Raw genomic sequence first — 27,732 nt, forward strand, 5'->3', positions numbered from 1 at the left:
TTTTATTTTAAATGTGAATTTGGTGGAGTAAAAATTACATTAAAACAATCTAAACAAATTTGCTGCAGATAGAATTTTTGTGTCAAGTTTCCTAATTCCCAATGTTTTTCTAGTATTTGCTAATATCTTCATCCTAAATTCCGCCCACCAACGAAAGAGCATGAGCAATGGTTCACAAGCCTTAAATTGCCACATTTAAACAAACAAACTAACCAAATCCTACCACTATTATGTTTTGTGTTCAGTGAGATCGGAAAGCCCCCAAAGATTAGTTGAGCTGGCATAACAAACCAAACCTGTCAGAACAATTCATCTGGTTTATATGCTGTTCCTTGTGGACATATTTCCCAAGGAATGCTCAAAACCAGACATATTTCAAGTTGGATAAACTATTCTAGCATTCTGCTCCCACAACTCTCTTTTATGAGTAAAGAGCACCCTTATCACATGACAGGTTTGAGAATCAAGATAAACAACTGAAGTGCATGAATGTATCCTCTCACCTGATACAAGCACGTACTGGAGGACGCCTCCATGTTGTTGAGAGGATATGCACTCAACAGGTAACAGGCACACCCACGTCCCAGGCACACGATGAAGCAATCTCATGCAGACATCCTCATGCGCAAGGAAGAAGCACCAGGCAAAGTTCTTCTAGGGCTTACTGAAAGAAACCGTGGCTCGTCCCACTACGAAGGGTGGGCACCTCTGAATTAAACAGCGTCAAACTTACTATGCACGTTCTTTTCTCCCATTTACAATATTACTGATCTTCAGTGATAAAATGCAAACTCTATAAAATGTTAGCATGATGATATCTTGCAATATTTAAAGTACTTTATGCCGCTGTATTTATAGTGCATTTTCTCTAGCGTTGTGTTCCATATAAACAGAACAAAAGGACATACTGTTTTTATGATCACCATCTTCCACACTGAACCACATTAGTTTAAGTTACTGGTCCTAAAAGGAAAGCAGTTCTAGCATCCTATTTTCTTCAATGTCCAACTTAATTCCTTGTAATCAATACTATGCAGATAGTTTAAATAAATTTCACCAGCCACAAGACTCTGAATGTAACACAATTCTACTTTGAATTCTCAGGCTTTATGTAATTACAAAAATCATTCAACACTTCCACGTTAACTAGGAAAACAAAGATCTCAAACTGGTTTTTATTAGTTATGAAACTAAGGAGCTTGGAGAAAAGACATATCATTTCAATTCTATTTTTCTAGATTAATTCATCCAAAGCACACACATCCATTCATTTAAAAGCACATTTATTCCTTAATAGTTGCAGAGTTGGCACCAAAAATGCCCTCTTGTGGCACAGCAGAACGCTGCAGAGCCTGCCCTCCGTTCTTTCAACTCACATTTTAAAACAAGAATGTACTACTTGGGGTTTATTTTGAAACTAAAATGAGATAGAAAAGCACATAATAAGCTAAACTAAAACTGCAGGCATTGTTCAGGGTTTAAATGAGTGCTTGAACTCAGTTTCTCTATGTGGTTCTTTCATTTTCATTTTTTTGAGTGTTAGTGCAAGCAGTGAGAACATCTGGTCCCTCCTGTAAATTTAAGCATAACCAAATTCCTGGGCAAAACTGGTCTGGGAACAGACCACTGTCACTTCGGCAGATTCCTGAAAGGAGAACCTTCATGCTGTTTGAAATCTTTTATTAAAGAATGTTTGTAAAAACAACTTCACTGGGTAAGTATCCATGCACTTGAAGTTCTCCAACAATAGGTGACAACTTGCAAGGCTGCTTCCCTCTCATCCCCACAGACTACTAATTCTCAGAGGTGTACCACTGAATTTAGGAGAAACAACCAACAGACAACTACCCAGCAGATGTTTGCCCACTGAGCAAAGCTAGCGCACTATATATTTTTCGCTTAACAGAAATGTGACTGTGACGGCTTCAGTTCCCTTATTTGAAAGCAGCATCTTTCACACAGTTTTTATTTTTGCTGCTTTTTAACTCTTAGCCTGCCAAAATGACATTAACGTGGCAGTTCATTTGCAAGCAAACCAAAAAAATCACTAAGAAAGCCTTTCAGCTGAAGCCAAGCCTCAACAGGCGCTGAAATCCTGATGCCCAGTGAGGGCGCTGAAATCCTGATGCCCAGTGAGGGGGGGACGGCTCCTGTCTCGCATCTACAATACACCACGGTTAAGAGCACATTCTTGAACAAATCTCTCTTGGTTGCATTTCCCAAACCCACGGCAATTCAGCAATTGAGGCTGCTTGGCCGCCTGCCAGATTATTCATGAGGATCCTCACTAACAGCTTGTTTCTCTCGGCCTGCTCCTGTGTAAACAGCCTGCTCTGAAAGGTGTTACTCTGTTTTTTCAAAACAGGGTTCAAGTAGGAAACAATTGTTTGTAAGCACAGGAATACCATATTTCAGCTGCCAGTTAATCTGCGACAACCCAGAGCGTGGTCATATTTCACTCATGCTTGCTCATTACAAGCACTGGTAGTGGCATACGCAGCGCTGCGCAGCGCAACAGAGGAGCAACTAGGCCTTAAGTCTGCGAGAAAAGAAAAAAAAAAACATCTTGGTCAAACAGGAAAATATTCAACCAGTATTTTTACCTCAGTGCAATAATTAAAGCCAAGAAAAACACCCACTCAACACTTTCACAACCTATGATGAACCCTCATTCAAGCCCAAAATTTCAGTTGGATTATTCAGACAACCTCAGAAAATAACAAAACATTTTAACTTCTTGAGTATTTGAAACTTTCTCTTTTCAAACAGAAACCATCCACAAAGGCATTTTCAAAGTTTTCAACTGAAGTTTCAAGTTCTGAGAATTTTTTTTAAAATACTTGTCATAAACCCAGTCTTTTAAAATAAAGTTATCATTTAATCCTTAGTGTAATCACACGTAAAATATTTCTTTTGACAAGCATCACTGAGCTTTTTCTCAAAACTTGGTTTACTTGTAGCAGAGATGCAAGTCTTCCTTTAAGAGGTCAGCTGTACGGATTGTGGGCTTACTCGTACCCTGGATTTTTGTAGCAGTGTGGGCCCCCCAGACGACAGAACGCTTTACGCAATGGTCATGGAAACGCACACATCACTGACACTGAACATACCAGCAGATTCCTAGGGACAAAGCCCTGTTAGCCGTGCTGCAAAGCTACTCAGACAGTTCAGAAATCACAAAGGATTATGGCAAGAGAGTTTACCAACCCAGCATGACAACATGGGAAACCAGCAGGATTTGAGATATTTTTGATCATATTGCTCATGCAGCATTTCCAGTAAAGATTCTCAAAGAGAATCAAGAGTCATTAAGCTGCATTCTTCCAGGTGTAAGAGTCCAACCGCCCTTTTCTTTCTAAGTACAAGCAAGCTTTTCATCCCTTTTGAAACCAATAAATTAATATTTTCTTCCAGAGTTATCCTAGCTTGTGTCTATTTTCTACATTCTAAAATGAAAAGTTAAATGTCAGACACCGAGTGAAACCAAGCCATAGAAAGATCTACAAAACCAGCTATCTGGTCAAGATGCCAACCTATCAAAGCTACAGTCTTTCATACAGTTGTATGTAGTTCTCCTCTGACTGCACAATATAAGAAAAACATATATGTGTGTACACACCCATAAAAAAGGAGCGGTATGGGTTGGAGAAGAAGAGAAAAAGAAACCACCCGAGTTTCCTTATTACCTGAGAATAGCTATTAAGCCACACCTAAGACTGGAAGAGAAAAGTCTCCAAATCGGTAGTATGCAGGCTTGTGAGGTGTCCTGTTCAATCAGCATTCCTCCGACATACCATAACAAAAATTCCTCTCTCCATAATTTATCCCCAATCACTAACCTGTGCTGTCCCAGGACGTCAGCAGCTCTCTTAGCCTCTCTCTTTGTCTTCCGATACTGCAAGGAAATTCTCAATCTCTGTACCCACCCATCTTGACTCAGCAAGTCTCCTCTCCAGAGCACCAGCCTACCCATTCAAGCAGAGAACACCATTTCCCAACCCCTACGGGAAATAACTCCTCATAATCCTTGAGCAGTTGAATGCTAAGAAGGTCTGTCATTTACAATTTCACTTCAGTGTATGCATGTTTAAATAAATGGTACCGATTATGCAGGTCACAAGTTTTCTTGAAACTAGGAGCAGTTTCCCATCAGTGACGGTATCTACACCATCGCTAGTACCAATTGTGTGAAAAAGGCAAGTATTCAGCTGTCTGTTGCAGGTCCCTTCGTTGTTTGCAGCTACTCTGAGCAATTAAGACAACATACTATACAGGATATCCTTATACAAGTCAACTTTTAAAAGGCAGCTGTGACATTTAAGATAAGCTTCTTTGGCAGGCAATCTAAGGAGAAGCCTACACTTACTAAAAAAAAAAAAAAAAACCACAAAAAACCCAAAACCAACCCCACATTTATTAAGTACAAACTAAGCAGTAGCTCATTTGAGTGGGTTGATCTGCCTTTATTCCAAGCATTCAAACAGTTGCTTTCCAAAATAGAACATCTCTAAAAACTGGGGTTTTTATAGTCTTTTTACAGTTTATTTCCGGAGAAGCATTACCTAACTATAAACCTGTGTTTCATGCCCTGTAGAAACTTTTCAACACTGGGGGAGGTATTAACCTAAGAGCTAGAAAGCTTCAAAGGACATTCCTCTCCTGTCCTATTTCCGATTAAGTACAAACTTCTTAGATCTGTTGAAAGAAAGTAGCCATCCTCATGATTAGTCACCTTAAAAAAAAAAAAAAGAAAAAAATTAAAAGCTTCACTGTAACAGTTACCCTAGCCTATGTGAATACTTAGTGAAGAGTCTTTATCGCTATCAATAGTAAAGGTCCACACTTTAAAAAAGAAGGAAAAATGGACAAAACACCTACAAGCTAAAAGTTTACTGCAAATCTCTGACTGACCTTTTAACATCTGAAATGGCACAAATTCCAGGAAAGACTTACGACAGAATTGCTCCTACTGTTTTCCAAAGCTTTTGAAAAAGAGATACAACTATTTTTCCTAGCATCAAGAAAAATACCCAATCCAGAAATATTTCCTCAAAGCCATTTGTTTCAATAAGTAGCATATTTATAATGTCGTCTTATGAAAATGGCAAGCGCTCACCTTCTCAGAAGATTTATTTATCCAGCATGAGATACAAAAAAAAACTTCTACTAGACAGTCTTTGACCTGCTTGAGCTTCAAGAATACATTTTGCAGGGTGAGGGAAGATGCTGTTAGCTACATCATTATAAACTTATTTTAACATAAATACATTTTGAAGCAAACTGATTAGGTAGAGGGAATAACTTCATTGACCAAATCTTCCAAGATTAGAGCTCTGTACCTTTCTTAAAGAATGGGAGTCATTATAAAAGCAATTGCTATCTTAGATGGAATGACACAAAGAAAAAAAATTTACCTAATATTAAAATTCTATTTATTTATTTATTTTACATATAGCTTTTAAAATTCCAGTTCCAAGGCTTGCTTTTAAGACCTTGATGCAAGACCATTACCAGGAACTTTTCAAAACGTATGCTTACATGATTATTTCAACACAACAATACCACACAAATCTTTTGTATCATATCAGAAACTCCACATTTTAACATCATTGTTGTTAATTTAATTAGCCCATAACATATGGTGATAAAGTAAATCTTGTACCTCTAAACTACTTTCAAAAGCTTGTTTAATGCTTTAGCTTCTGGGCAGGCACAGACAAAATATTTCCTCCTCTTATTCAGCTAATTCAGTTAACAACTATGCCAGAAGCAGAGAAAAACTACCAGGAATGCACTTAAGCTCCTTGTTCTTTTTGTAATTTATGACGCGCTAGGAATGGAAGAAAAAATTTATGTTTCTAGATCAAAACCAGCTTGAAAATAGAAAATGAAATGAAGATTTGCTATTTAAAGTTATCTGAAGCACTCAAAAAAGTCTATAGTGAAATTAAAAAAAAAAAAATCCATTTTTATCACATACTAATAAGAGACATTTTATTCTAGCTTACTTCCGAAGTGAAAAGCAAGTGGGACCCACATATTTACTGCCAAAATTTAAATTGCTTTGTGATCTCTACCACAGATAACCAAACGTTAATTTCTGGAAACACTGGTGCAACATGAAATATCCACTGACAAATTTCTTATATCAAATTCAGAAAAATCCAAAACATTACAAAAAACAACTACAAGTAAGCAAAAGTACTTCGATGGTTAAGCAGAGTATATTTCATAAATAGAAGTAATTTTGTTTATGAAGAGAGCAGTTCAATTAATGCTAACTTCTACTGGCTCTCCAACTAATGCCAACTCTCTACTTCCCTGCAAAAAGTAATTTATTTGATTATTAGACAGAAATTGTTTTGTCTACCTCACAAGTACTTCAAAGCTTCTAGGAAGGTTGGTTTTTCTTACAATAATCCATTCATAGAATCATAGAATAGTTTGGGTTGGAACAGACATTTAAAAGCCATCTTGTTCAACCCCCCTACCATCTTCAACTAGATCAAGTTGCTCAGAGTCCCGTCCAACCTGACCTTGAACGTTTCCAGGGATGACACATCTACCACCTCTCTGGACAACCTGTGCCAGTGTTTCACCACACTCATCAGAAAAAATTTCTTCCTTGTATGTAGTCTGAACCTACCCTCTTTTAGTTTAAACACTTTACCCACGGTCCTATCACAACAGGCCCTACTAAAAAGTCTGTCCCCATCTTTCTTATGAGCCCCCTTTAAGTATCGAAAGGCTGCTATAAGGTCTCCCCTGAGCCTTCTCTTCTCCAGGCTCAACAACCCCAACTGTCTCAGCCTGTCCTCATAGTAGAGGTGCTCCAGCCCTCTGATCATCTTCATGGCCCTCCTCTGGACCTGTACTGAGGGCTCCAGAGCTGGATGCAGTACTCCAGGTGGTGTCTCACCAGAGCAGAGTAGAGGGACAGAATCACCTCCCTTGACCTGATGACCACGCTTTTGATGCAGCCCAGGATACAGTTGGCTTTCTGGGCTCCAAGTGCACATTGCCAGCTCACATCCAGCTTTTCATCCACCAGTACCCCAAAATCCTTCCCAGCCAGGCTCTGCTCATCCTCCAGCCTATATTGTACCTGCCCTGACACAGGTGCAGGATCCTGCACTTGGCCTTGTGGAAACTCATGAAGCCCACTTCTTGAGCTCGTCCAGGTCCCTCTGGGTAGCATCCCATCCCCTCAGGCATGTCAACTACACCACTCAGCTTGATGTCATCGTCAAACTTGCTGTGCATGCACTTGATCCCACTATGTCGTTGATGAAGATATTAAACAATATTGGTCCCAATATGGACCCCTGAGGGACACCACTCATCACTGATCTCCATGCAGACATTGAGCTGTTGACCACTACCCTCTGGATGCAACCTCCAGCCAATTCTTCATCCACCAAACAGTCCACCCATCAAATCCATATCTCTCCAATTTAGAGAGAAGGATGTTGTGGGGGATGGGGGCCTCACAGAAGTCCAGACAGATGACATCCGTAGCTCTTCGGATGTAGTCACACCCTCATGGAAGGCCGCTAGGTTGGTCACGCAGGACTAGCCGTTGGTGAAGCCATGCTGGCTGTCTCAGATCACCTCCCTGTTGTCCACGTACCTTAGCACAGCTTCAAGGAGGATCTGTTCCACAATCTTCCCAGACACAAAGGTGAGGCTGACACATTGGTAGATCCCAGGGCCCTCCTTTCTACCCTTTTTTAAAATGGGTGCAACGTTTCCCTTTTTCCAGGCACCAGGGACTTCACCTGACTGACATGACTTTTCAAACACCGTGGAGAGCGGCTTGGCAACTACATCAGCCAGTTCCCTCAGGACTCTGGGATGCATCTCATCATCTCCCGTAGACTTCTGTATGTTCAGGTTCCTCAGGCAGTCACAAACCCTTCTCTTACAGGCAGTCACATCTTCTCTTACAGCGGAAGGGACTTTGCTCCCCGAGTCCCTGCCTTGTGGTCCATCCACTCCAGAGGTGTGGGGAGAGAGGTTACCAGTGAAGACCGAAGCAAAAAAGTTGTTGAGTACCTCAGCCTTCTCCTCATCCATTGTTACCAGTTTGCCAGTCTCACTCATCAGCGGTATGCTTTCTTTGACCATCATTTTCTGGCTGACATACCTCTAGAAGCCCTTATTATTATTCTTTGCATCCCCTACCAAGTTCAGCTCCAGCTGTGCCTTAGCCTTCCTGACCCTGTCCCTGCACAACTGGGCAGTGACCCTATACTCTTCCCAGGATACCTCTCTCTGCTTTCACTGCCTGGGGAACATGGCAGGTTCTGATGTTTCCTGAACATTTTTCATAGCTTTTGAAATAGAGTTCAACGTAAAGAAAGCCACAACACAACTGAGAAACAAGGACACTACCTTCAAATCAGCTGAAAACATTGGGGCTTTCCTAACATTACTACTCCACTCTAGTTCCTCACACGGGCACTCTTCACAGACCATAGCACCCTGAATTCATAGCTTCTTTGTATTTCTATTCACCTGTCTGGTAGAGAAGTCTTTCACTGCAATTTAGCATTTTTGCTACAAATTTCAGTAGCCAAAATAAATGGAAGGTAAAGTCCATTGGCATGGAAGCTGCTGAGCTGAATAAAACATAAAAATAATACAGTAGAATTTTTAATATATTTGCAGAGGTCAACAATCTCTCAGATTTCTGTACTACTGCAGAACCAAGAAACCTTGTGACAGAATACTTAAGAATTTTCTTAAATCAATCAAACATATAATCATGCTCAATATATTTTATATTTTCACCAACATGTTTTACAAATGCCGGTATTCATCCAGAACAGCATTCTCAGCAAGTTTCTCTAATTCAGTTTCACCCAAAACCATTATACAGACCCAATAACAGGTAGAAAACATGTTCATTATCATTAATGAGATTCCTGAATGATAAGATGAATGGAAAAAAAGTTAATTTGTCATTAACATTTTGGGAAAAACAAAAATTGTTGGTGCTGAACTTTATTTATTCTTAAACTGACCCCATCTGCATTAGCTCATTTGGAATTATCACAGTTTATTCAGCTCATTAATAGAATTTCTTATTTTGCTTCTCATCATAGAAATCTTAAAAATTCATCAGAAATAAGCCATCTGAAATTTTCTCTCTAAAGGAAACAAACATAATATTCACTAACAGGCCATTATCTATAAAAATTCACTTTTTATCTACTCCCCTCCCCCCCAAAAAAAGTAACAGGCCTATTGGCCTATTTACAATATACCTCATTATAGTTATAGAAACCACTCAGGAAATAGCTGTATGACAGCCTAAACAAAAATTACACATCATCTCATCTTCCTACAGAAAAAAATTCTGTTCCGTACATCAATAATTCAAAAATTCTTGTAGCCTTATTAATCACATTACTCAAAAACACAATCTATAGCTACTTTTTTTTTTTTTTTTCAGGCAACACAATCTGACTTCCACAAACCACAGTTTACTCATGCTTCTGATGTCTGCCTACCACAGTGACACAGGAACACCACACTGGTAATCAGACACCCCTCAAATTGCTAACTGTAGTTACCCTACTAGATCCATTGAGGAAGATGAGCTGTAAAAAACTGGACTCCTGTAGCTCTCTCCTCTCTGACTGCTACTTTTCTGGTGAGGGAAGAGAAAAATCACATTATACATATATAGAAGCTTCAGTCTTCCTCATTTTCCCTCTTTAGCCCATCGTATTTATCAGTAGTATGTAATAGTTTATTTGCAACTAGTTTAAACCAATGTTTTCCAAGCCTCTCACATCACTAAGTTTTACATCCTGTTCACTGCTCACTCAAGAACTTATCGTCCTCAGAGATGGCCGATATATATAGCTCCATCGTTCGCTTCTTGAGCATTGCCTGCCTGTGTTTTTCTGCAGCTTCCCAAGCACCTCATCACCCAGCTACTCCTACGCTACCAGAACCACAGGTTTGACCAGTGAAAGGACAAGCCTTTCAGGCAGCTGACCATTGCATCTGGTCAATGGGAAAAATAAAAAACTGTGAGCTTCCTTATATGCAATGCTGATGCTGTAAAAGTTGCAGAAAGTGGACATAGATTTGTGGGGGGCTATTTTAAATCCCCCCAAAACTGTATTTGAAACAGTCCATAATATCCAATGCAAACACTGCTTCTGGCCTTTTCAAGTCGACACTGATGACCGTTCAAAATGCTTCATCTCTTTTCTAATTCATGAACATACAGACACATCCAAAAATCCAAATCAAAAAGTTTTCATTTCACTGCTTATCTACATCTCCAGAATTACCTCCCATCTTTCCTCCTCTTCTGCTAACCTTGATTATTTTACGTAGGCAAACTCAGTTTAAACAGTGTTTTCACATGCTTCCAATCAATGTCTGGGGCATGTTTTTTACTGTTATTATTAGAACTGGAACCATGACAGCAGATTCTGCCTACCCAGTATGAGCGGCCAGCTACCCCCAGACTATCTGCTGGGCCTGGCACACAGCACACCCTGCCCCTTGGCCCCCCCCACTGCGGACTGGTGTGTTGCACTGGTGTGGGGAGAGCACAGCGAGCCCCCTGGCAAGCCCCGGTTCAGACACTGCCGCTGCAGTTCAGCTACTGTCTGACTCTGCAGCCATCCCAAGGGAAAGTCACAGCTGAGATCCCATCTTCCACATTCAAAGAAGACCAGCGAAGCTGGTGAAGGGTCTACAGCACAAGTCTTATGAAGAGCGGCTGAGGGAGCTGGGGTTGTTTAGCCTGGAGAAAAGGAGGCTGAGGGGAGACCTTATTGCTCTCTACAACTACCTGAAAGGAGGTTATAGTGAGGCGGGGGTCAGTGCCTTCTCCCAAGTAACAAGTGATAGGACAAGAGGAAATGGCCTCAAATTCCTCCAGGGAAGGTTTAGATTGGATATCAGGAAAAATTTCTTCATCAAAAGGGTTATCAAGCACTGGAACAGGTTCCCCAGGGAAGTGGTTGAGTCACCATCCCTCGAGGTGTTTAAAAGACCTGTAAATGTGGCAGTTAGGGACATGGTTTAGTGGTGGACTTGGCAGTGTTAGGTTAACAGTTGGACTCGATGATCTTAAGGGTCTTTTCCAACCTAAATGATTCTATGATTCCTTACTGCAGTCAGTATACAGAAGTGAACATTTCCCTGCCGTGCAGAAATCCATCAAGTACAAGGTTATTTAAATCTCATACAAAACTTGAAGATTTCTACTGAAATTCTCTGAATCACCTGGCAAAAATAGTAATATTGTTGCAGCATTTCAAATTGCTCAGTAAATGAGAGGGAAACTACCAGAGTTTAAAAATCCATATTATTTGCAAATCTCTAAGCAAGGGCTATTCTGCATCAGTATGACAGTTCCTGCATAACAAATACTGGGTATTATGTTTGAATGCCTTAATCGTGTATTTTCCTATCTTGTCTTTAACCTTGACACTAGATGTTCTGGGTTAGTAATGCTTACTTCAGGAAAAACTGCAATTTATGTTTCTACCTGTGTTGAGTTTTTTAATCCTTCAACTGCAATAAAAATGCATTAGCAAAACCTGAATTTCATGCCAAATAATCACATACTGAATGCCCAGCAACCACATGCCACAGATGGAAGTATACTGAAAGCCATAAAAGCGAGTGCTGTTTTACTTCTTTGTCAGATGATATTGTCATACACCTCAGTAATTTCAATTTTCCTTCCTCTGTTCTGTTGTTTCAATATTTCCTTAGACAATTCAATACTCTCCAAAGGCATGGAAACGCAACTCTTCATCTGGAGATTTAGCTGTCCACCTTCTCAAATGAGTTAGCAGTAAGAGAAAAACCAGCCAGTGACACTGAAGAGTATCTGTTACAACGATACCAACACCTTGATGAAACAAAGATTTATCACTTCACGTTTCAACTGAAAGGACTAAATACACTGTTAAATTAGTATATCAAAGCCCGACTTGATACCTGTGATCTGTGTATTAGAAGAATTTGATATAATGATTTCACATGAGATGAGTAAAAATAAGTCATTGATTTTATTATTTTTTTTAAGATAAATGAGCTCAAACTGCAACTCACTACACAGCTAACTGGAAAAGCAAAAAGAAAGAGGTCAGGCTATTTAACATTTAATACTGGGAGTAATTACATACACAATGTTGAAGGAATAAATCTTACCACTATCTGAAATAGTTTTAGGTATTCAAGTATTTCTATACTAAAAAAGTAAAGCACAAAAGTAGCAGTTGAACAACAGCACCTATCTATGATCTGCAAGGAAGGAAATAAAAACATTCTCTTAAGCCACTTGACAACATCATTGTCTTAACTGGAAAGCAAGCAACAACTTTACATTAAAAAAATGTCAGGTTCACAAATGACTCTCTTAAAATAAAAAATAAAAAAAAGAGGGCTGATATCCTGAGACAGTAACAATAAATATCAAGTGTTTGATATTGTCTAAGAAAAATGGTTTTCAATATTTTGCAGCTAACTTTTATAAATTTAATTTTACTTCAGTTCAGGCAATTCAACGTGGTTTTGAACCACCATGTCCTCTGTGAAACAACTGTCTACATCTAGATTTTGTCAGTCTTATCTCACCATGCAAACAGCTAATGTTATAATTCCTGATCTTCAGAAAAATATAAAGAAAATATTACTAATGCTGCTTTACCAACCAGCAAAAATTACATATAATGAATCACACCCATTAGCATAGTTCTGTCTGCAGAGGTGTTTAAACATTCTGCTGAAACAGATCTAACAGATTTATTATTCTAGGTAATAGGATAAACCTCATTTCTTTCCCTTTGATCCAAAGTAGGCAAGGAACTCAAGCACTAAGAGGTTAACCTGTAGAGCACACATTTAAGACACCTAAAAATTTGCTTAAAAAGACACCTATTGAAAAAAAAATTAATTTGCCTTTTGCCCTCTGATTTACATTGCTTGACACAAACAGGGCCTCTCTTTTTTCATTGTTCTCCATTATATTAAAAGCAATATCCTAAGTTAATCAAAATGAGTCTTTGTTCCGCCCAGAAAAGGGATAGAGAAATAACTGCAAAAAGCAAAGAACCAAGTCAACATTAAAGTCAAGTGAAAGCTGCTGCTCAAGATTTTGCTAGTTTGAAGATGACTGTGAAACTATGACGTATTGAAACAAATATGCACTTTGCAAAAATCCAGTAACTCTACATTTTTTCAGATGAAATAAAATAAAAAATTAACAGCAGCTTTTCTGCTTAGTCATAATTTACAATCATAACTTATATGGAGCTCCGGGAAAAAATCACCTGCATGTTGCAGAATCAACATGTATTTTCAAAACATTCAGTACTCTGCCCTTAGTTCAGGATATTTTGCCTCCAGGAAGTAAATAAGATATAATAAAAGTCCTCACTTGACAAAACATTGTAAATAAAATCCAGTATTACTCAAATGCATTGTTTCAGCACGTATCCAAATGTCATTTTTAAAGTTTTGGTGGTTTTGGTTGTACTTTTTATTAAAATAAAAATAAACCCTTTATAAAGATACAGATAAGCAATAAGGAAAACAAGGGTTTAAACAGAAAACTACAGGCAGAAAAGCAAATACCTACTATGTATTGGTAACAAGCTTTTGTACCTGTCTAGACAAGTCAGTGACGTTCTTGCCAAGTCCTATGTGGCAGACAATCAAAAAGAAAAGGGTTGGGCACTTAACCAGATTCTTCTTGGATTTTAACATCTTTAATTACAAATCTGCTTTTAAATTAAAAGTTCTGCTTCTAAGGACAATATCTCAGAGCAGACCTTGTAAAACTGTCTAATAACGCTGCAGGAAGAGACAATTAAACTACAAATAAAATGAGGTTTTAGCCCCATCCTTTACCGTTACCCAAGCCAAGGTCATAAAAAAAAACATTTTTAAAAAAGCACATCTAGGAGGCAAGGACAAAACAAATTAGATTTAACAGTAAATTAGACTGTACAGTCATACCAGATAGATAGAATCGGATGTGATATTAAGTAAATGTGACACCACATTATTCAAGTTGGTCTTTGCAGGGATGCAGCACTACAATACTGAAGCAGTACACTTAATCTGTACCAATGAAATGTAAATATTTGAGATAATGGCAAACTTTGATCAGTAACATGGTGAAAACTTATTTTAAAATATTCCAGCTGCAGCAAATGGAATGATGGGACAATGCAGGGCATAGAAGCCGGGAAAAAAACCTGCACCTATGTACTTCACAACGTTCACTTCCCTCCTCACTGAAGCACTTGCCAAGACTGTTTAATATTGCGAGTATTTAGAGTCACCTGGAAAAGGTACTTTTTTATTTCCTCCATTATAAAATACAAAAACATCATGCACAATATATTTGCCTGCAGACAGATAATCCTTTTAACAAGGTCCAGTTGCTACGGACAGATTGAAGAAGCAACCTTCTTCAACAAAATGTGTAGTATTAATATCAAGATTATGCTGCCCCAAATATTTGACATTCTCTCTTTTCTGATAGATAATGGGTAACAAAATGAAATTAAAAGGTTTGAATAGATTACCTATTTCCTCATCTGATGTGGTAGATACATTGCACGCTTCTAAAAGCAGTCTGAAATGTAACAGAAGATCATTTTTCAGACTATTGCAATATCTACCTGGTACAGCTGTATTTATTTTTAATTTTTACATTTTAGACAGACTTTCAGAAATATGAAACCCTCACTGCAATGTGCAGCTTCCTAAAACACACGCTCATGTTCACCTGCACACAGATACAAAGAATGCAGAAGCGGACACTACTTCAGGAAAGAGGCTGAATGAATGAAGTTTTTTTTCTGACAGATTCATATTAAAGAAGCTAGAATGTATGCTGAACAAAATGTGGATGCTGGCAGCTCTGAAGAACTAGTTCGTATCCTTGTTTCTGAGCTACAACACAAATAAGTCATAGAATCCCAACCAGAACAAAAGACTGTCCCTCTATTTCACAGAAAATTTTGATTTTTCAGAAGTGTTCAACAGCCAAAACAATACCTCAAGTTAACGGGAACTATGCTTTAAGTATATGTTATCCTTGCTGGCCTCCTCAGGTAGTCAAAATCCAGTTTTCCAACGTGTGTATTTTGGAAAAAAGGCAAACAAGGATTGACAAACCAAGCTAAGTACTTTTTGGTGCAGCCTTGCTTTAAAAACAAAACCAGCACCTCCCCTTATACACTCCTCCCCCTGCCTCCAAGGAATGCATACAATGCTCCTCTTCATTCATATACAGTGTTGAATCAAACCGCACATGGCCTTTTCCTTATGCACAGTTCCAAGATTGCTCTTGCAGAGGGCACTCTGCAATTCAGCCAGCATGAATGTACCGTTTTCGCCTCTTTCTGGGACCTAAACTACAAAGTACTTCTTTTGCTCTCTGCAATCATCAGCAACCTCTGCCTGAGTACAAATCTATCAGCATTTACTTCACTCTTTAATGAGTGATCTCTCATTTTAGCTGTCATCAAAAAAGGACACTTAGTTGTTTCCCCAACTTGAACGAAACATAGCTACTGTATCTACCCAGCAGGTCCAATATTCCCAGCTCAGTTCTATTCACAATACAGGAGAACAAAATTTATTAAACAGGCTGTCTGATCAAGCCCAGAGCTGGAGAACAAAGGGCAAAAGAAGAGATATAGAGAAACTCGTATAAGCAATACTATTTACTTTTACTGTATATGTAGTTCTTCTTTCCCATTGCCCAAATAGAACACTTCCTTACAAGAAGGTAAAAACTAATAATAAAAAGCACCAACACAGATCGACCCCCATCCTGGCAGCTTTTCTCTTGCTGCCTAATTTCCTGCCAGTGAACCAGTAGAGGCCGCTCAAGACCATCTATTGCTTCTGCAGAACTGCAGGATGGGACAGCTTGGCTACCCTCGTATTTCTATACAAAAGCCAGTTCTAGCATTTTTCTTCCACTTCTCAATTTAATATCTGGTTTTCCGCCCGTACAAATTACCTCAATGAAGTCTAATTCCCTCAAGGACAACTCCTGATTGAATTCTAGTAAGCAGTCATAACCTACTGATTGCTGCTTATGATGCCTTTCAAGATTTAGCCAAACTAGAGCTTTACCCATTGTCATGGAACCAGTCCAGGTTTCGTTTCCTAAAAGTTTCTCTGTGACATTTTACAGTACACAAAGTCCTTTCATTTTTCCAGAGACTATCCTCAAATTTGCTAGTGATGGTGTAAACATCTTCACTTTTGGTTAGTGAAGTTCTCATGTGGTTCCAGCTACACAATTTTTATTCTACTTCGGGAACTCTACCCAACTCAAACTGGTTATACACAGCAATGACAGAGTGAAGTACTTCATAGGCCAGCTCCTCACAGGTGGATTTCATATCAGTTTATATATTTACTTATACACTAATTGAGACCTTTTATCTAAGCACAGGTCCAAGAACCATAAAGAAGATAATCTATATTGAAGATCTCATTATGAGGGACATCACTACTCCGTACAGTAGTTAAGTGCTCCAATATCTTTTGCTTCTGCAGCAATAACCATCATGGAAAACAGAGCAAGAAAAAAAAATAATAATGATTTGTATTTACACTAGGACATGAAACACACAGAGTAAGTAATGCTTTAGTCCACCTAAGCAGCCACTAAAAAGAAACAGTCTTCAGCATCCTACTAGGAGTGGGGAAGACCGGAATTTCTGCAGGGCAGAAGAAACCTGTTGATTAAATTTATTAATGAGATTATAAAACAATCTTTTCAGATAATCGAAAGGACTGAACTCAGTAATCCAGATGGTCTCTTCCCCTTTAGGCTTCTCTGATTAAATAATCATTAGTTGGGTATGGTCTACAGCCCACAGCAGGTGAATCTGAGCTCTTGTGTGGTTTTCAGTGACGTGGTATCTAAGTGTACACATTTGGCACAACAGAATCAAAGTTAAAGGCAGACTTCAATTTGGTGTTCACAAACTTCTGTGTTCTTTGCTCGTCTAATATTTCCAAACACATAAAACACATACCGTGCGTATTTCCTACATACAGTAAAAGCTAAATAAAACAATTAAACAGTTACAAAGTTACAGACCACTGCTATGAACAGTGGCAATTTTGCTAAAAGTTTGGTTTCTTGTTACATCCACTGTTAGCCGAAGAAGAGGCCAAGTTGGACTAAAAACTAATTTCAGAAATAAACAGACAAAGGGTTAACTTCAGATATTTAAGTGCTGAATTCCACTTTTTTGTTCTCAATTTTAGGCTACAATTTCAATGATATGTATACCTTTGAGATGTGCAATTATTATTGCAGCATTCTAAAACAACCTCTATAGCAGCAGTCCACTTGTTTTAACATACTTTAATACACACCAACTAGGTATCTGATACTGGAAGAACCCATCCTTTCACATAAATACTCATCTCAATCTTTCAGAGCTATAAGAAGGTAACAAAAAAAGCATTCCAGACTTTCATAGCTTTCCAACTTCATTAAGTCTTTCAGATGATCAGAAAAAGATAATAAGCAAATGGAAACAAAAGCCTGAACTATAATACATGCATGCACTGTTTTTCCATCAGTCACTATTTTCCCTGCATGTCACGTCTTCTTCCCCAAAAAGAGAGTCTGCCAACCACACTTAGCACTGTGCATCAGCAACCCAGTTACCAGAAACAAACTGGAACAAGCATTGTCAATTCTTCATTCAATTCCACATATGCTCACCAACAACCTCCTTTCTGCAGTAACTCAAACACAAAGCAGTTGCCCAATAAGCACAACATATTTCAAAAACATCAGCAGAGAAAACAAACAAAACAAGAGATGGAAAAGAGTAGTGCAAGCTGTCCTCAGCACTCAAAGTCAGAAAATGCAACATCCATGATACTTTTAGACAAAGAAACATCCAGTCCTATGACCACACCTAAATCAATATTCCTCCTAAAGTAGATGGAAGGTTGGCATGCTGAGCAAATTGAACACTCCTTTTTTTTTTTGGTTTAAAAAAAAGTTAGATTGCTGTGTTCACATATTTTTGTCACTCGAAGAAAAGAGGAAATAAGTCACATTGATAAAAAAAAAGTCTAACAGTTCACAAGCGATGGTGACCAAATTGCAACCTTTCAAAATTGTTATCTCTATTGAGTATAGCTGATTACACGATGTCTTTATTTGATTAAGAGTAATAAAGATGCTGAAGCAATTATGTGGAAAGACATGAAATTGTATAAAAAGTTAACCCATTTTCTCCTTAGGACAAGCTATTTAAGTTGCAAATAAGCCACAAAAGAAACAGCGAGATTTTACCAAAACTACCAAATAGAGATCTAGAAAAATCATTTTATGCATCATTTATTTAATGTTTTATTTAGTGATTTAAGGATAAAAGGCAGGACTGAGCTAATAGGGTTTGCCACTATCAAGAAAACCTGAAGAAACCTAATCAGAACAAAGAAAATCATTCAGGAAGATGTGGATGTGCCCAAATGGGAAGAACCAGAATGTAGCTTCATACATGGCTTCCTAATATAAATTACAGTCTTAAAGCAGTGAAGGAAGAGAAAGATCAGAATGTATGAGGCAATTCACAGCATTCACATGTGCTGTCACTGTGGGTGTCTTCCCCAAATAAGCGAACAAACTAAAATGCAGAAACCTGAGAAATTTTTAGAGCCAAGAAAGCACTTTTGTTTTTTGAGAGTCTCACAACAGCTCATTCCAGCGTACAATTCTGTTCACTCACATGTAACAAAGATGACTTCATATTGCAAGAGGTGCAGAGAAGAACCACAGGATAATCAAACAGACGGAGAGCCCTTTTTAAAGGGCTGGACAAAGAACCCAGCTTATTTAGCGGAGCAAAACAAGACTAAGAGGGGATGTGATTTCAAGCAAACATCTCAAGTAAATAAACGAAGGCACAATAGTCCCCCTTAAACTACAGAACAGCACTGACACATAAGAAAAACCACATTAGAAACCAAAGCGTGTTAATTTGAAGAGCTTCTATCCATCAGAAGTGGAGTTCTAAAAATCTTCAAACTCATGGTATGTGAAAAGGGGAGAAAAGCTTACCTGGTTTTGATATTAAGTTTGACTTATATAAACCTTTGCTTTAATATATGATGTTTCAAGGTTGTCCATCATATTGGAGGGAGTAATAAAGACATGGAAGTAAATGGACAAAAGATCAGTTAATTTTAATTTTTTTAAGTCAAAGACAGCTCACCTCCAATGTTTTATCTAACATTTTGATTACTGCTGTACCACAAATGAGTTATGTAAGTGGAGTTAGCCAATATACATTTAAATAAAAAGTTTGATACTGTCTGCCACATCAAATTATTTAAAATAGAAATAATCCTTAGTAATACTTTAATTACATTTAAAGAATAATACTTCGATAATATTTAAAATAGAATTAAGACTTACAAGATAAACAAATAAATTGACCAGAGAGGAAAAACTACAACAGGTTGTATTAAAAGCAGAAATTATCACAAGAGAAAGGCATTACTTATAGCATCCATCCTGACGCCCTTCAATAACTTAGTAGCCAAGGAATAAGAATGTGCTCAAGAAATTTCTGTAGATGACACCACATGGGAAACTATCAACAGTACAAAGAGGACTGGGTAGTTATGCAGAAGAGCTCATGGTTTCCGTGAGCTGGAATGCCAGAAAATGGAATTTGGTAGTACAACATGTGAAATCATGCGTTTAGGGACCAGCAACCTTTTCTGTAAGCTGAGAACCCATCACGTGGAAGCAACATAGGAGGAATGAACAGAGCAGTGAAGTATGGAAATCCTCATCTAAGGATGCTGATGTTTACATGAGCACAAGGGGAGCTCAATATGTTCATGGAAGAAAAACTCAGAAATTCCACTTGGCTCAAGAAGCCTCTGAACTGAAAAGAGAGAGGCTAGAGCAGTGCTGGGGGAAGTATCACTGCTGAAGAGGATACCGTATCAGGTGCATCTTTGGTGGAAAGCAGTACAGCTGAACAGATTTATGTCAGCAAAACTGCTGTTGCTCCTCACAAAACTTAGCTAAAGATGGTCGAGTTTATCCAATTGCTCTGTAAAATACACACTCCGTTGCAGCAATTCCGGTTCAAGCTAAAGAATGCTATTAGCACAAGTTATGAAAATGCACTACACACAACTATAATTTAATGGATCAGAAATTAAAAGTTTTGCAACTGCCTGATGAACAAGACATGAGAATGGTCTTCCAAATACAGCAGCCAGGAAAAGGAATCTAAGCTGTTCTAAAATTGCACCAGTAAGCTTTTGGAAAGGACAAACAAACAGACGTATTCCTACAAAGAAGAAAGAAGTCTGTGTTGATGTATCTGTTTACTTTACATTTACAGACTGTACAGTTATCATGTTTTAGAGTTCCACCAGTCAGATACATAACTTTTCTTTCAATACATTGGTGATAGTTAAAAGGTGGCTGCTATAAGTGGCATTCAGCTGCTTTCCAATGTCTTGCTGCTCTAACTAACTGGGCTAAACTAACTGCCCAGTCCTGCACTGTAAGGAATTCTCTGGCTCAGCCAAACAGGGACTGATGGGCTTTTTACCCCTTTGTAGGGAAAAAAAGGAGATTTTAGGATCGTTTGGGATTTTATTTAACAAACATCCTGCCGTGTGAAGTATTTATGATGCCTTCAGTCAATCCCTCCTTCACCTGGCCCAGTATCATTCTGAAATTTGATATTTACTAAAAACCTCAAGTTTGTCAAAGGTTTTGGGGTACGCTCTACAGGCATTTCAAAACTAGATGCTGTGACACAGTTGTCAGTGGTTATAAGGGACTGTACTTTATGACCTGGATTAACCATCCCAGTCGGTCACTAAAGCAATAAGGTAGTTTGAGGGTTTTGCAATCCTTTTCTGTTAGTTTCATTGCATTTGTCACGCATTCAGATTTCCAAAGGAAAATGCAAAGACATTGTAAGTGACACACAACTCCATATCCAGGGTGTACCAGAGTTTTACTGATTTGATTAAATCTCTACTTTTACATCAGTGTTTACATTTGAAAAAGCATTATATACGTAATGTTTAACAGAAGCTCTCTTAATTATTCTATTTTACTGCAACATGCTTGCATCTTATAGAATAAGAGAGCCTTAACAGGCAGCACATCTCAAGTTTTTAGGTGTTCTCCAAAGAAGATATACTACATTAAAGATACAACAGCCACCACCAGCCCAGGCAAGGCAATTTCATCTGTTCATCCCCGTTTCTGGGAAGAAACACTGAAAGCCTTTTGCTGGCAAAACTTCCCCATGCTGCATCCGCAGCCACGAGCCATTTAAAATTAAAAGAACAACAAAAAAAAACCAAAAACCAAAAAAACCAACCAGCCATCCACCTTCAACCATGACCGGCGCTCAGCAACGCAACGCTCCACCTGCCACAAACCGCACTTTAAATACCAGGAAGAGAGGTGGGGGGAAGAGAAAAAGGAAAACCAACAAAAACCGAAGAGCCCGCCTCCGAGGAAACCTGTTGCCAGCCACCGAGCGAGCGAGCGCGGCGGGCGGGGGCGGAATTCCCGCATCCCGCCGCTCCCAGCAGCCAACTTTCCCCATCCGCCGAAACCGCACACCTCGTTGTCACTTTCCCTCGCGTTGATTAATTAATTAAATCAGCGGACGTGCCGGGTTGGGGGGAGGGGGCGGAAGCGGTCCGGCGCCCCCTCACGCACACACACTCCCACCCGCCCGCTCCCGCTCTGAGGCGACCCCGCGGGCGGGCCGGGGCCGCGCCGCCAACGGCCGCCCGCCGGCGGTGCGGGGCAGGGCAGGGCAGGGCAGTACTCACTCGATGAAGTAGCTGGCGCCCTCCTCCGAGAAGCCCTCCTCCCATCCGCGGGGCAGGTCTGCAATGGAGGCGGGGGGGGGAAGAGAGAGAAAGAAAGCGGGGAAGGAGGGGTGAGAACTTCGCCCGCGGCCCCGGGCGCCTCGCTGGCCGGGGGGGCGGGGGGGGCGATGATGAGGGGGAGCGGAGCGGCCGTTAACGGTGCGCGGCGCGAGGGCAGGGCGGGGGCCGCCGCCCCCGGGCACCCACCTGAGCGGATCATGTGGCCGGAGTTGACGGGCTCCCCGGTGCGAGGGTGCAGCCAAGTGGTGGTGCGGGTCAGGTCGCTGGGGCCGGGGGGGAAGCGGAAAACATGCACCTGTTAGTGACTGCGTGCGGCCGCCCGGCCGGCGAGGAGGGAGGCGGGCAGCGGCGGGAGCGGGGCCACCCTCCACCCCCGCACCTCTTCCCCCGCCGCCCCCGCCCGCCGGCAGCCCCCCTTACTCGATGAAGAAGACTCGCCCGTCCTTGCAGACGCCGTAGGACCAGTGCTCAGGTAGAGTGTCCCGCCCCACCGCCGCCGCCATGTTCGCCGTGCGCGCAGCCAGCCAGCCAGCCGGCCGGGGAGGGGGTGCGGGCGGGCAGGCGGCCGGCGCTCGGCGCCCAGCGCCCGGCTCTGCTCGGCAGCGCCACCGCGGCCGCCGGAGGCGCGGCGCCCTGGCGAGGGTGAGGGGCGACACCTCCTGCCCTCCCTCGGGGAGTCAGGCGCCTGCCCGGGGAAGCCGCGGAGAAGCCCGCGGGGGGATGTCGGGGCGGGAGCCTGAGGTGGCGCCGGGCCGGCTTTGTCCGCCGCTGCCCCGCGCCCGCCCCGCCACCCTCCCACAGTCCCGCGTGGGCTGGTGGCCTCGTCCCCTCAACGCCCCGGCGGAGCCGCCCGCCCCGGGGAGACACAGGGGCCCCCCGCCATCGGCCCCGAGTCGCAGGACAGCGAGGGGGATACCGCCCGGGCAGCAAGGAGCGTACCGCGGGGTCTCGCGGTCTGACAGGGAGGGTGCACAGCCTTAAAGATGCTCTTCCCTCAGCGAAGAGGCCGGATGAGTCTCCTGCTCCAGTCCCGGAGTCCTAGCGACCCTCCAAAACGTGACAAAAGGGAGGATAAGTACATGTGTGAGAGCTGATTTCCACCATGTCCCGGGATACACTCTCACCAATGGTGGAAGATGAGGAGAGAAAGGCCGTAAGGACTTTGAACCTCGGGCACAGAGGACGATCGCTGCAAGGTTAAAAGATAGCAGAGAGTCAATAACAGTCAGCTCACAAAGTAGAGCTGTCACCGGTATCACCAGGGACTGTGCCAATCCCTATACTCATCAATGACCTAGAAAAGGAGGGAGCAGTAACATGAGAGAACCCGCTAGGTGAATTTAAGTTACTCATTACTCGCTCCCAGCTCAGACCGGTGACATTAAGATCTCTACCAGTGCTGGTGCATGGAGAAGCTACAGCTAAGGACAGAGTTAAGTGCTCCAGGCAAAGCTGCAGTCACTTGAGAATGTGGTTTAGGGAAGGAGTGGATGGGACGGGCAAAGGTGGGCTGCCATACAGCAGAGCCCTTACGCTTCTTCCTCTGGTCCTCTATGCCAGGCAGCAGAGCAATGATGGGTCCCTGGTGAGGAGTCCCAGCTTGTGCCTTGGCGGTAGCGATAATTGCAGCAGCAGAAGGGGACTGAAAAAGCCAAGGGGGCTCAGGGTGGGGAAATCTGCACCTGCTTCTTTCAACAAGGGCAGCAGTGGTAGACTCAAGTGTGGCTCCGTGGGGTTTTTGCTCTTCTGATACTGGGAAGAGAGAAGGATCAAAAAGCCAGGAAATGGGATGTTTGCTAGCTCAGGATAGAACGAAAGTCATAGGTAGGGGAAAGAGAGTCTGCAAAGAGGCGTGGGAAAGCATAGACGGGCTTGAATGGGGGCAGGCAAGTAAAGAAAAACAGAACAACTGAGGGCATGGCTGTGGGAGAGAGGGAGAAACCATGCAGTATGGAAGGTGTAAGAGCGAGAATGCTGCAGTACAGGGAAAATAATACATGTATGCTTTTCCTTCTTCTAAATAATCAAAAGACATCATCAGACGGAAGTAGGAGGCAAGAAAAACAGGAGCAATGGGAAGAGAGAGGACTTTGCTCTATCTCATGGGAGTTTCGGACAGCATGCAAGCTGTCTGCAGGCTCAGGATTGCATTGTGTGGGGCTCCCTTTTTAGATAGCGTTGGAAGAGATGATGCTATACTAGACCAAGAATGGTCATTACTTTGGGACCCATTACAGGCTAAATGTAGGAAAGTAATTTGATTTCAGTTGCACATGAGAAAGCATAGGCTAGAAATCAAGAGTTTGGTGGGGGTTTTGTGAAAGTCTAGCAGAGTCTTACACCTGCAGAACTATTGCTAACTTCTGTAGACTGATTTCCCTGACATTATACCATCAAAAATTCTTCCTCAATATTGTCATCTTCCATCAATTCACAGAATTTTAGTTTATCTGCAATTCAGAAGCAGGAGAGAATATCTTCTAGCCCTTTATTCAAAGTCAGAATTTTGATTAAAACTTCTGCAACTAAAACTTCTGTGCTGCTTTTCTTTGAAACCCTAACAATTTTGAGTCATTCTGGTAATGTGATTAGATGTGAGTAATTACAGAACCCTCAATAAGGTCAGTTCTCATGCCAATTACAAAGTACATCAAATGTTAAGTTGCCTAGTGTCATTGTGTGTTTAGGTCTGTGCAGTAGAAATAAGACAAACTCTTGCTCTAGAGAGATTAATTTACGTTGATGCTATGAAGCAAGTCTTTCATGCTGTGTCAGCTGTGTGAACTCATTGAATTTATCTCGTAACTCCACCATGCTTTAGCCACTAGACCACCACGATAAGATAGGCTTCTCCACTTATAGTGAATAGTAACTTAAGTGAATAAACATTATTGTGTTGTGGATTTCAGGCCCTAAAAGCATCTGTACTGGGTCAACCTGAATGTCTGTTTAGCCTAGTATTCTGTCTCAGATCAAAAAGAGCAGGTGCCAGGAAAGAGTGCAAGAGCCAGGCAATCATATGCAACTCCCCAGCTTCTTCCCTTAACTCTAGTATCTACATCTAGTTCTTGTTTTCAGAGCTCAGAAGGCTCTTGAGCAAGATGTTTCCATATGTAACTCCTAATAGATCTCTTCTGTGAACCTGTCCAGACTAGAGCCCACATAACTTCTATCATCCAAAACAGTCAGTAGCAAAGTGTTCCTAATGCTCATCTTACCTGAACCGTGTATGAAAAATCATGTCCTTTTGTTTGTTTTGAACCCATCTCCTATTTCATTCTCCTCAGTTCTTGCAATAAAAGAGACAGCCGTCATCTAGTACAACCTCCTGCAGGGTCAGCATTGAATTTAGACTGGGTGGCTCAGGCCTTTGTCCAGGTAAGGATCTGAAAACCTCCAAGGACAGAAATTCCACAGCCTCTCTTAGGAACTAGTTCCCATGTTCTTGTGGTGAAGGCACTTTCATTACATCAAGTTAGAAGGTCCCTGTTTCAGTTTATTACCCTTGACATATGACCAAATCTTGAGTTGATGCATTTTGGTGCCTGCAATATTAGCATGTTATCACACCTGTTAATTTCAGAAAAATGCATTATTGCAAAAGCATGTTTTATTACAGTAACTTGCAGAACTCTATTCTAAAATTAAGATCAAGGTGAAAACTTACTCTAAATTCATAAAAGTTCGCAAGCTGACTTGTTTTGGGCTCATCAGGAGGTAGGTTTGTGATTTAGAGCCCTGGAGGAAGAATGCCTTCAAGCATTGATAAGATTAGCAGATTCTTCTTGCTGCTTACCCAGGGCTCATATCACAGATGTCACCAAGAGACTACCAAGCCTCATACAGCCCACTATTATCCACTACTGTTGTTTCACATGGGCACCAGTGACACTGCCAGGAGCAATCTGAGGAGTATCAAGAAGGGCTACAGAGTCCTGCGAGTGGTGATAAGGGACTCTGGAGTGCAGGTATTTTTTTCATCAGTCCTCCCAGTCAAAGGGAAGGGGTTTGAAAGGGCCAGTCGAGTCTGGCCAATCAACAAATGGTTACAGGACTGGTGCCATAGCCAGGGATTCAGTTACTTAGACCATGGGGACTCACTTTGAGAAATGAGTCTACTGGGGGCTGGTGGGGCCCGTCTGTCAGAGAAGGGGAAGAGCACCTTCAGTCAGAGGCTTGCCAAGCTCATGAAGAGGGCTTTAAACTAAAGTTGCCAGGGGAGGGAAACCTCAATCCATTCCACTCCTACCAGTTTGATCCCAGAGCCTGGAGAAGTATCACAGGTCTGCAGGAGAGCACCTTCAGTGTGGCACAAAGGCATTCCAACCACTGGAGCCAGTAAGTCAGCTTCATCAGGGGCCCAACTTAAATGCCTCTATACAAACACAGGTAGCACAGGGAGTAAACAAAAGGAGTTAGAGATATGTGCATGCCTGCAGGGCTATGATCTTATTGGTATCATGGAGACATGGTGGGATGGCTTCTGTGACTGGAGTATTGGAATGGAAGGGTACAAGCTCTTTAGGAAGGACAGGCAGAGGACCTGAGGAGGGGGTGTCACCCTCTATGTCAATGACCAGCTGGAGTGCATGGAGCTCTGCCTGGGGGTGGATGAGGAGCTGACGGGTCAGAATTAAAGGAAGGGCAGGGATGGGTGACATTACAGTGGAGGTGTGCTACAGGCCACCAGACCAGGAAGACCAAGCGGAAGCGGATGAGACCCTCTACACAGATAGGAGATATACAGACAGATATGAGTGGCCTCATGTTCACGAGTCCTGGTCCTCATGAGAGACTTTGACCACCCTGATAGCTGTTGGAGGGACAACACAGCAGGGCATAAGCAATCCAGGGAGTTCCTGAAATGGGTTGATGATAACTTCTCCAAGTGATAGAGGACCCAATGAGGAGAGGTACTATGCTGGACCTTTTTCTTGACAACAAGGAGAGGGCTGGTGAGGAATGTGAAGCACAAGGGTAGCCTTGGCTGCAGTGACCATGAAATGGTGGAGTTCAAGTTCTGCCTTAGGGCAGAAAGGAGGATGCGCAGCAAGCTCGCTACCCTGGACTTCAGGAAAGCAGACTTTGGCCTCTTCAGGGGTCTGACTGGTAGAGTACCAGGGGATTAAAACACTGGAAGGAAGGAAAAGCTGGTTAATATTCAAGGATTGCTCCAAGCTCAGGAGCAATGCATCCCAACAGAAAGGAAGTGAGACAAAAATGCCAGGAGGCCTGCATGGATGAACAAGGAGCTCCTGGACAAACTCAAACACAAAAAGGAAGCCTACAGAGGGTGGAAGCAGGGACAAATAGCCTGGGAGGAATACAGAGAAATTGTCCAAGCAGTCAGGGATCAGGTTAGGAAAGCTGAAGCCCAGATAGAACTAAGTCTGGCCAGGCATGTCGAGGGCAACAAGAAAAACTTCTACAGGTATGCCGGTGATAAAAAGGAGACTTGGAAAATGTAGGCCCTCTCCAAAAGGAAACAGGAGACCTAGTTACCCAGGACATGGAGAAAGCTGAGGTACTCAACAGCTTTTTCACCTTGGTTTTCACCAGCAAGTGCTCTAGCCACACTGCCCAAGTCTCAGAAGACAAAGGCAGGGACTGTGAGAATGAAGAATCACCCACTGTAGGAGAAGATCAGGTTTGAGACCATCTGAGGAACCTGAAGGTGCACAAGTCCATGGGCCCTGATGAGATTCATCCTTGGATCCTGAGAGAACCGGTGGATGAAGTTGCTAAGCCACTATCCATCATATTTGAGAAGTCATGGCAGTCCAGCAAAATTCCCACTGACTA

At 41.7% G+C, this 27,732-nt stretch overlaps 1 protein-coding gene across 5 annotated transcripts in view; it reads right to left on the reverse strand.

Annotated features, from left to right (window-relative positions):
- Window positions 1–23,151, reverse strand: part of PLEKHA7 (pleckstrin homology domain containing A7) — a 167,845-nt gene extending 144,694 nt beyond the window's left edge. For 4 of the 5 annotated variants that reach the window (XM_054198362.1, XM_054198359.1, XM_054198361.1 and 1 more), the window contains exons 1-3: window positions 22,351–22,483; window positions 22,117–22,193; window positions 21,871–21,928 (exon numbers count right to left, since the gene is read on the reverse strand). In XM_054198362.1, coding sequence (XP_054054337.1) covers window positions 21,871–21,928; window positions 22,117–22,193; window positions 22,351–22,433 — 218 coding nt within the window. In that variant the 5' untranslated portion in view covers window positions 22,434–22,483. Of the gene's footprint in view, window positions 1–21,870; window positions 21,929–22,116; window positions 22,194–22,350; window positions 22,484–22,869 lie in introns of those variants that run through there. The other variant, XM_054198363.1, reaches the window with a different exon arrangement.
- Window positions 23,152–27,732: the final 4,581 nt, after the last annotated feature.

The sequence above is a fragment of the Rissa tridactyla genome, chromosome 4, assembly GCF_028500815.1.
Source record: "Rissa tridactyla isolate bRisTri1 chromosome 4, bRisTri1.patW.cur.20221130, whole genome shotgun sequence".
NCBI lineage: Eukaryota > Metazoa > Chordata > Aves > Charadriiformes > Laridae > Rissa > Rissa tridactyla.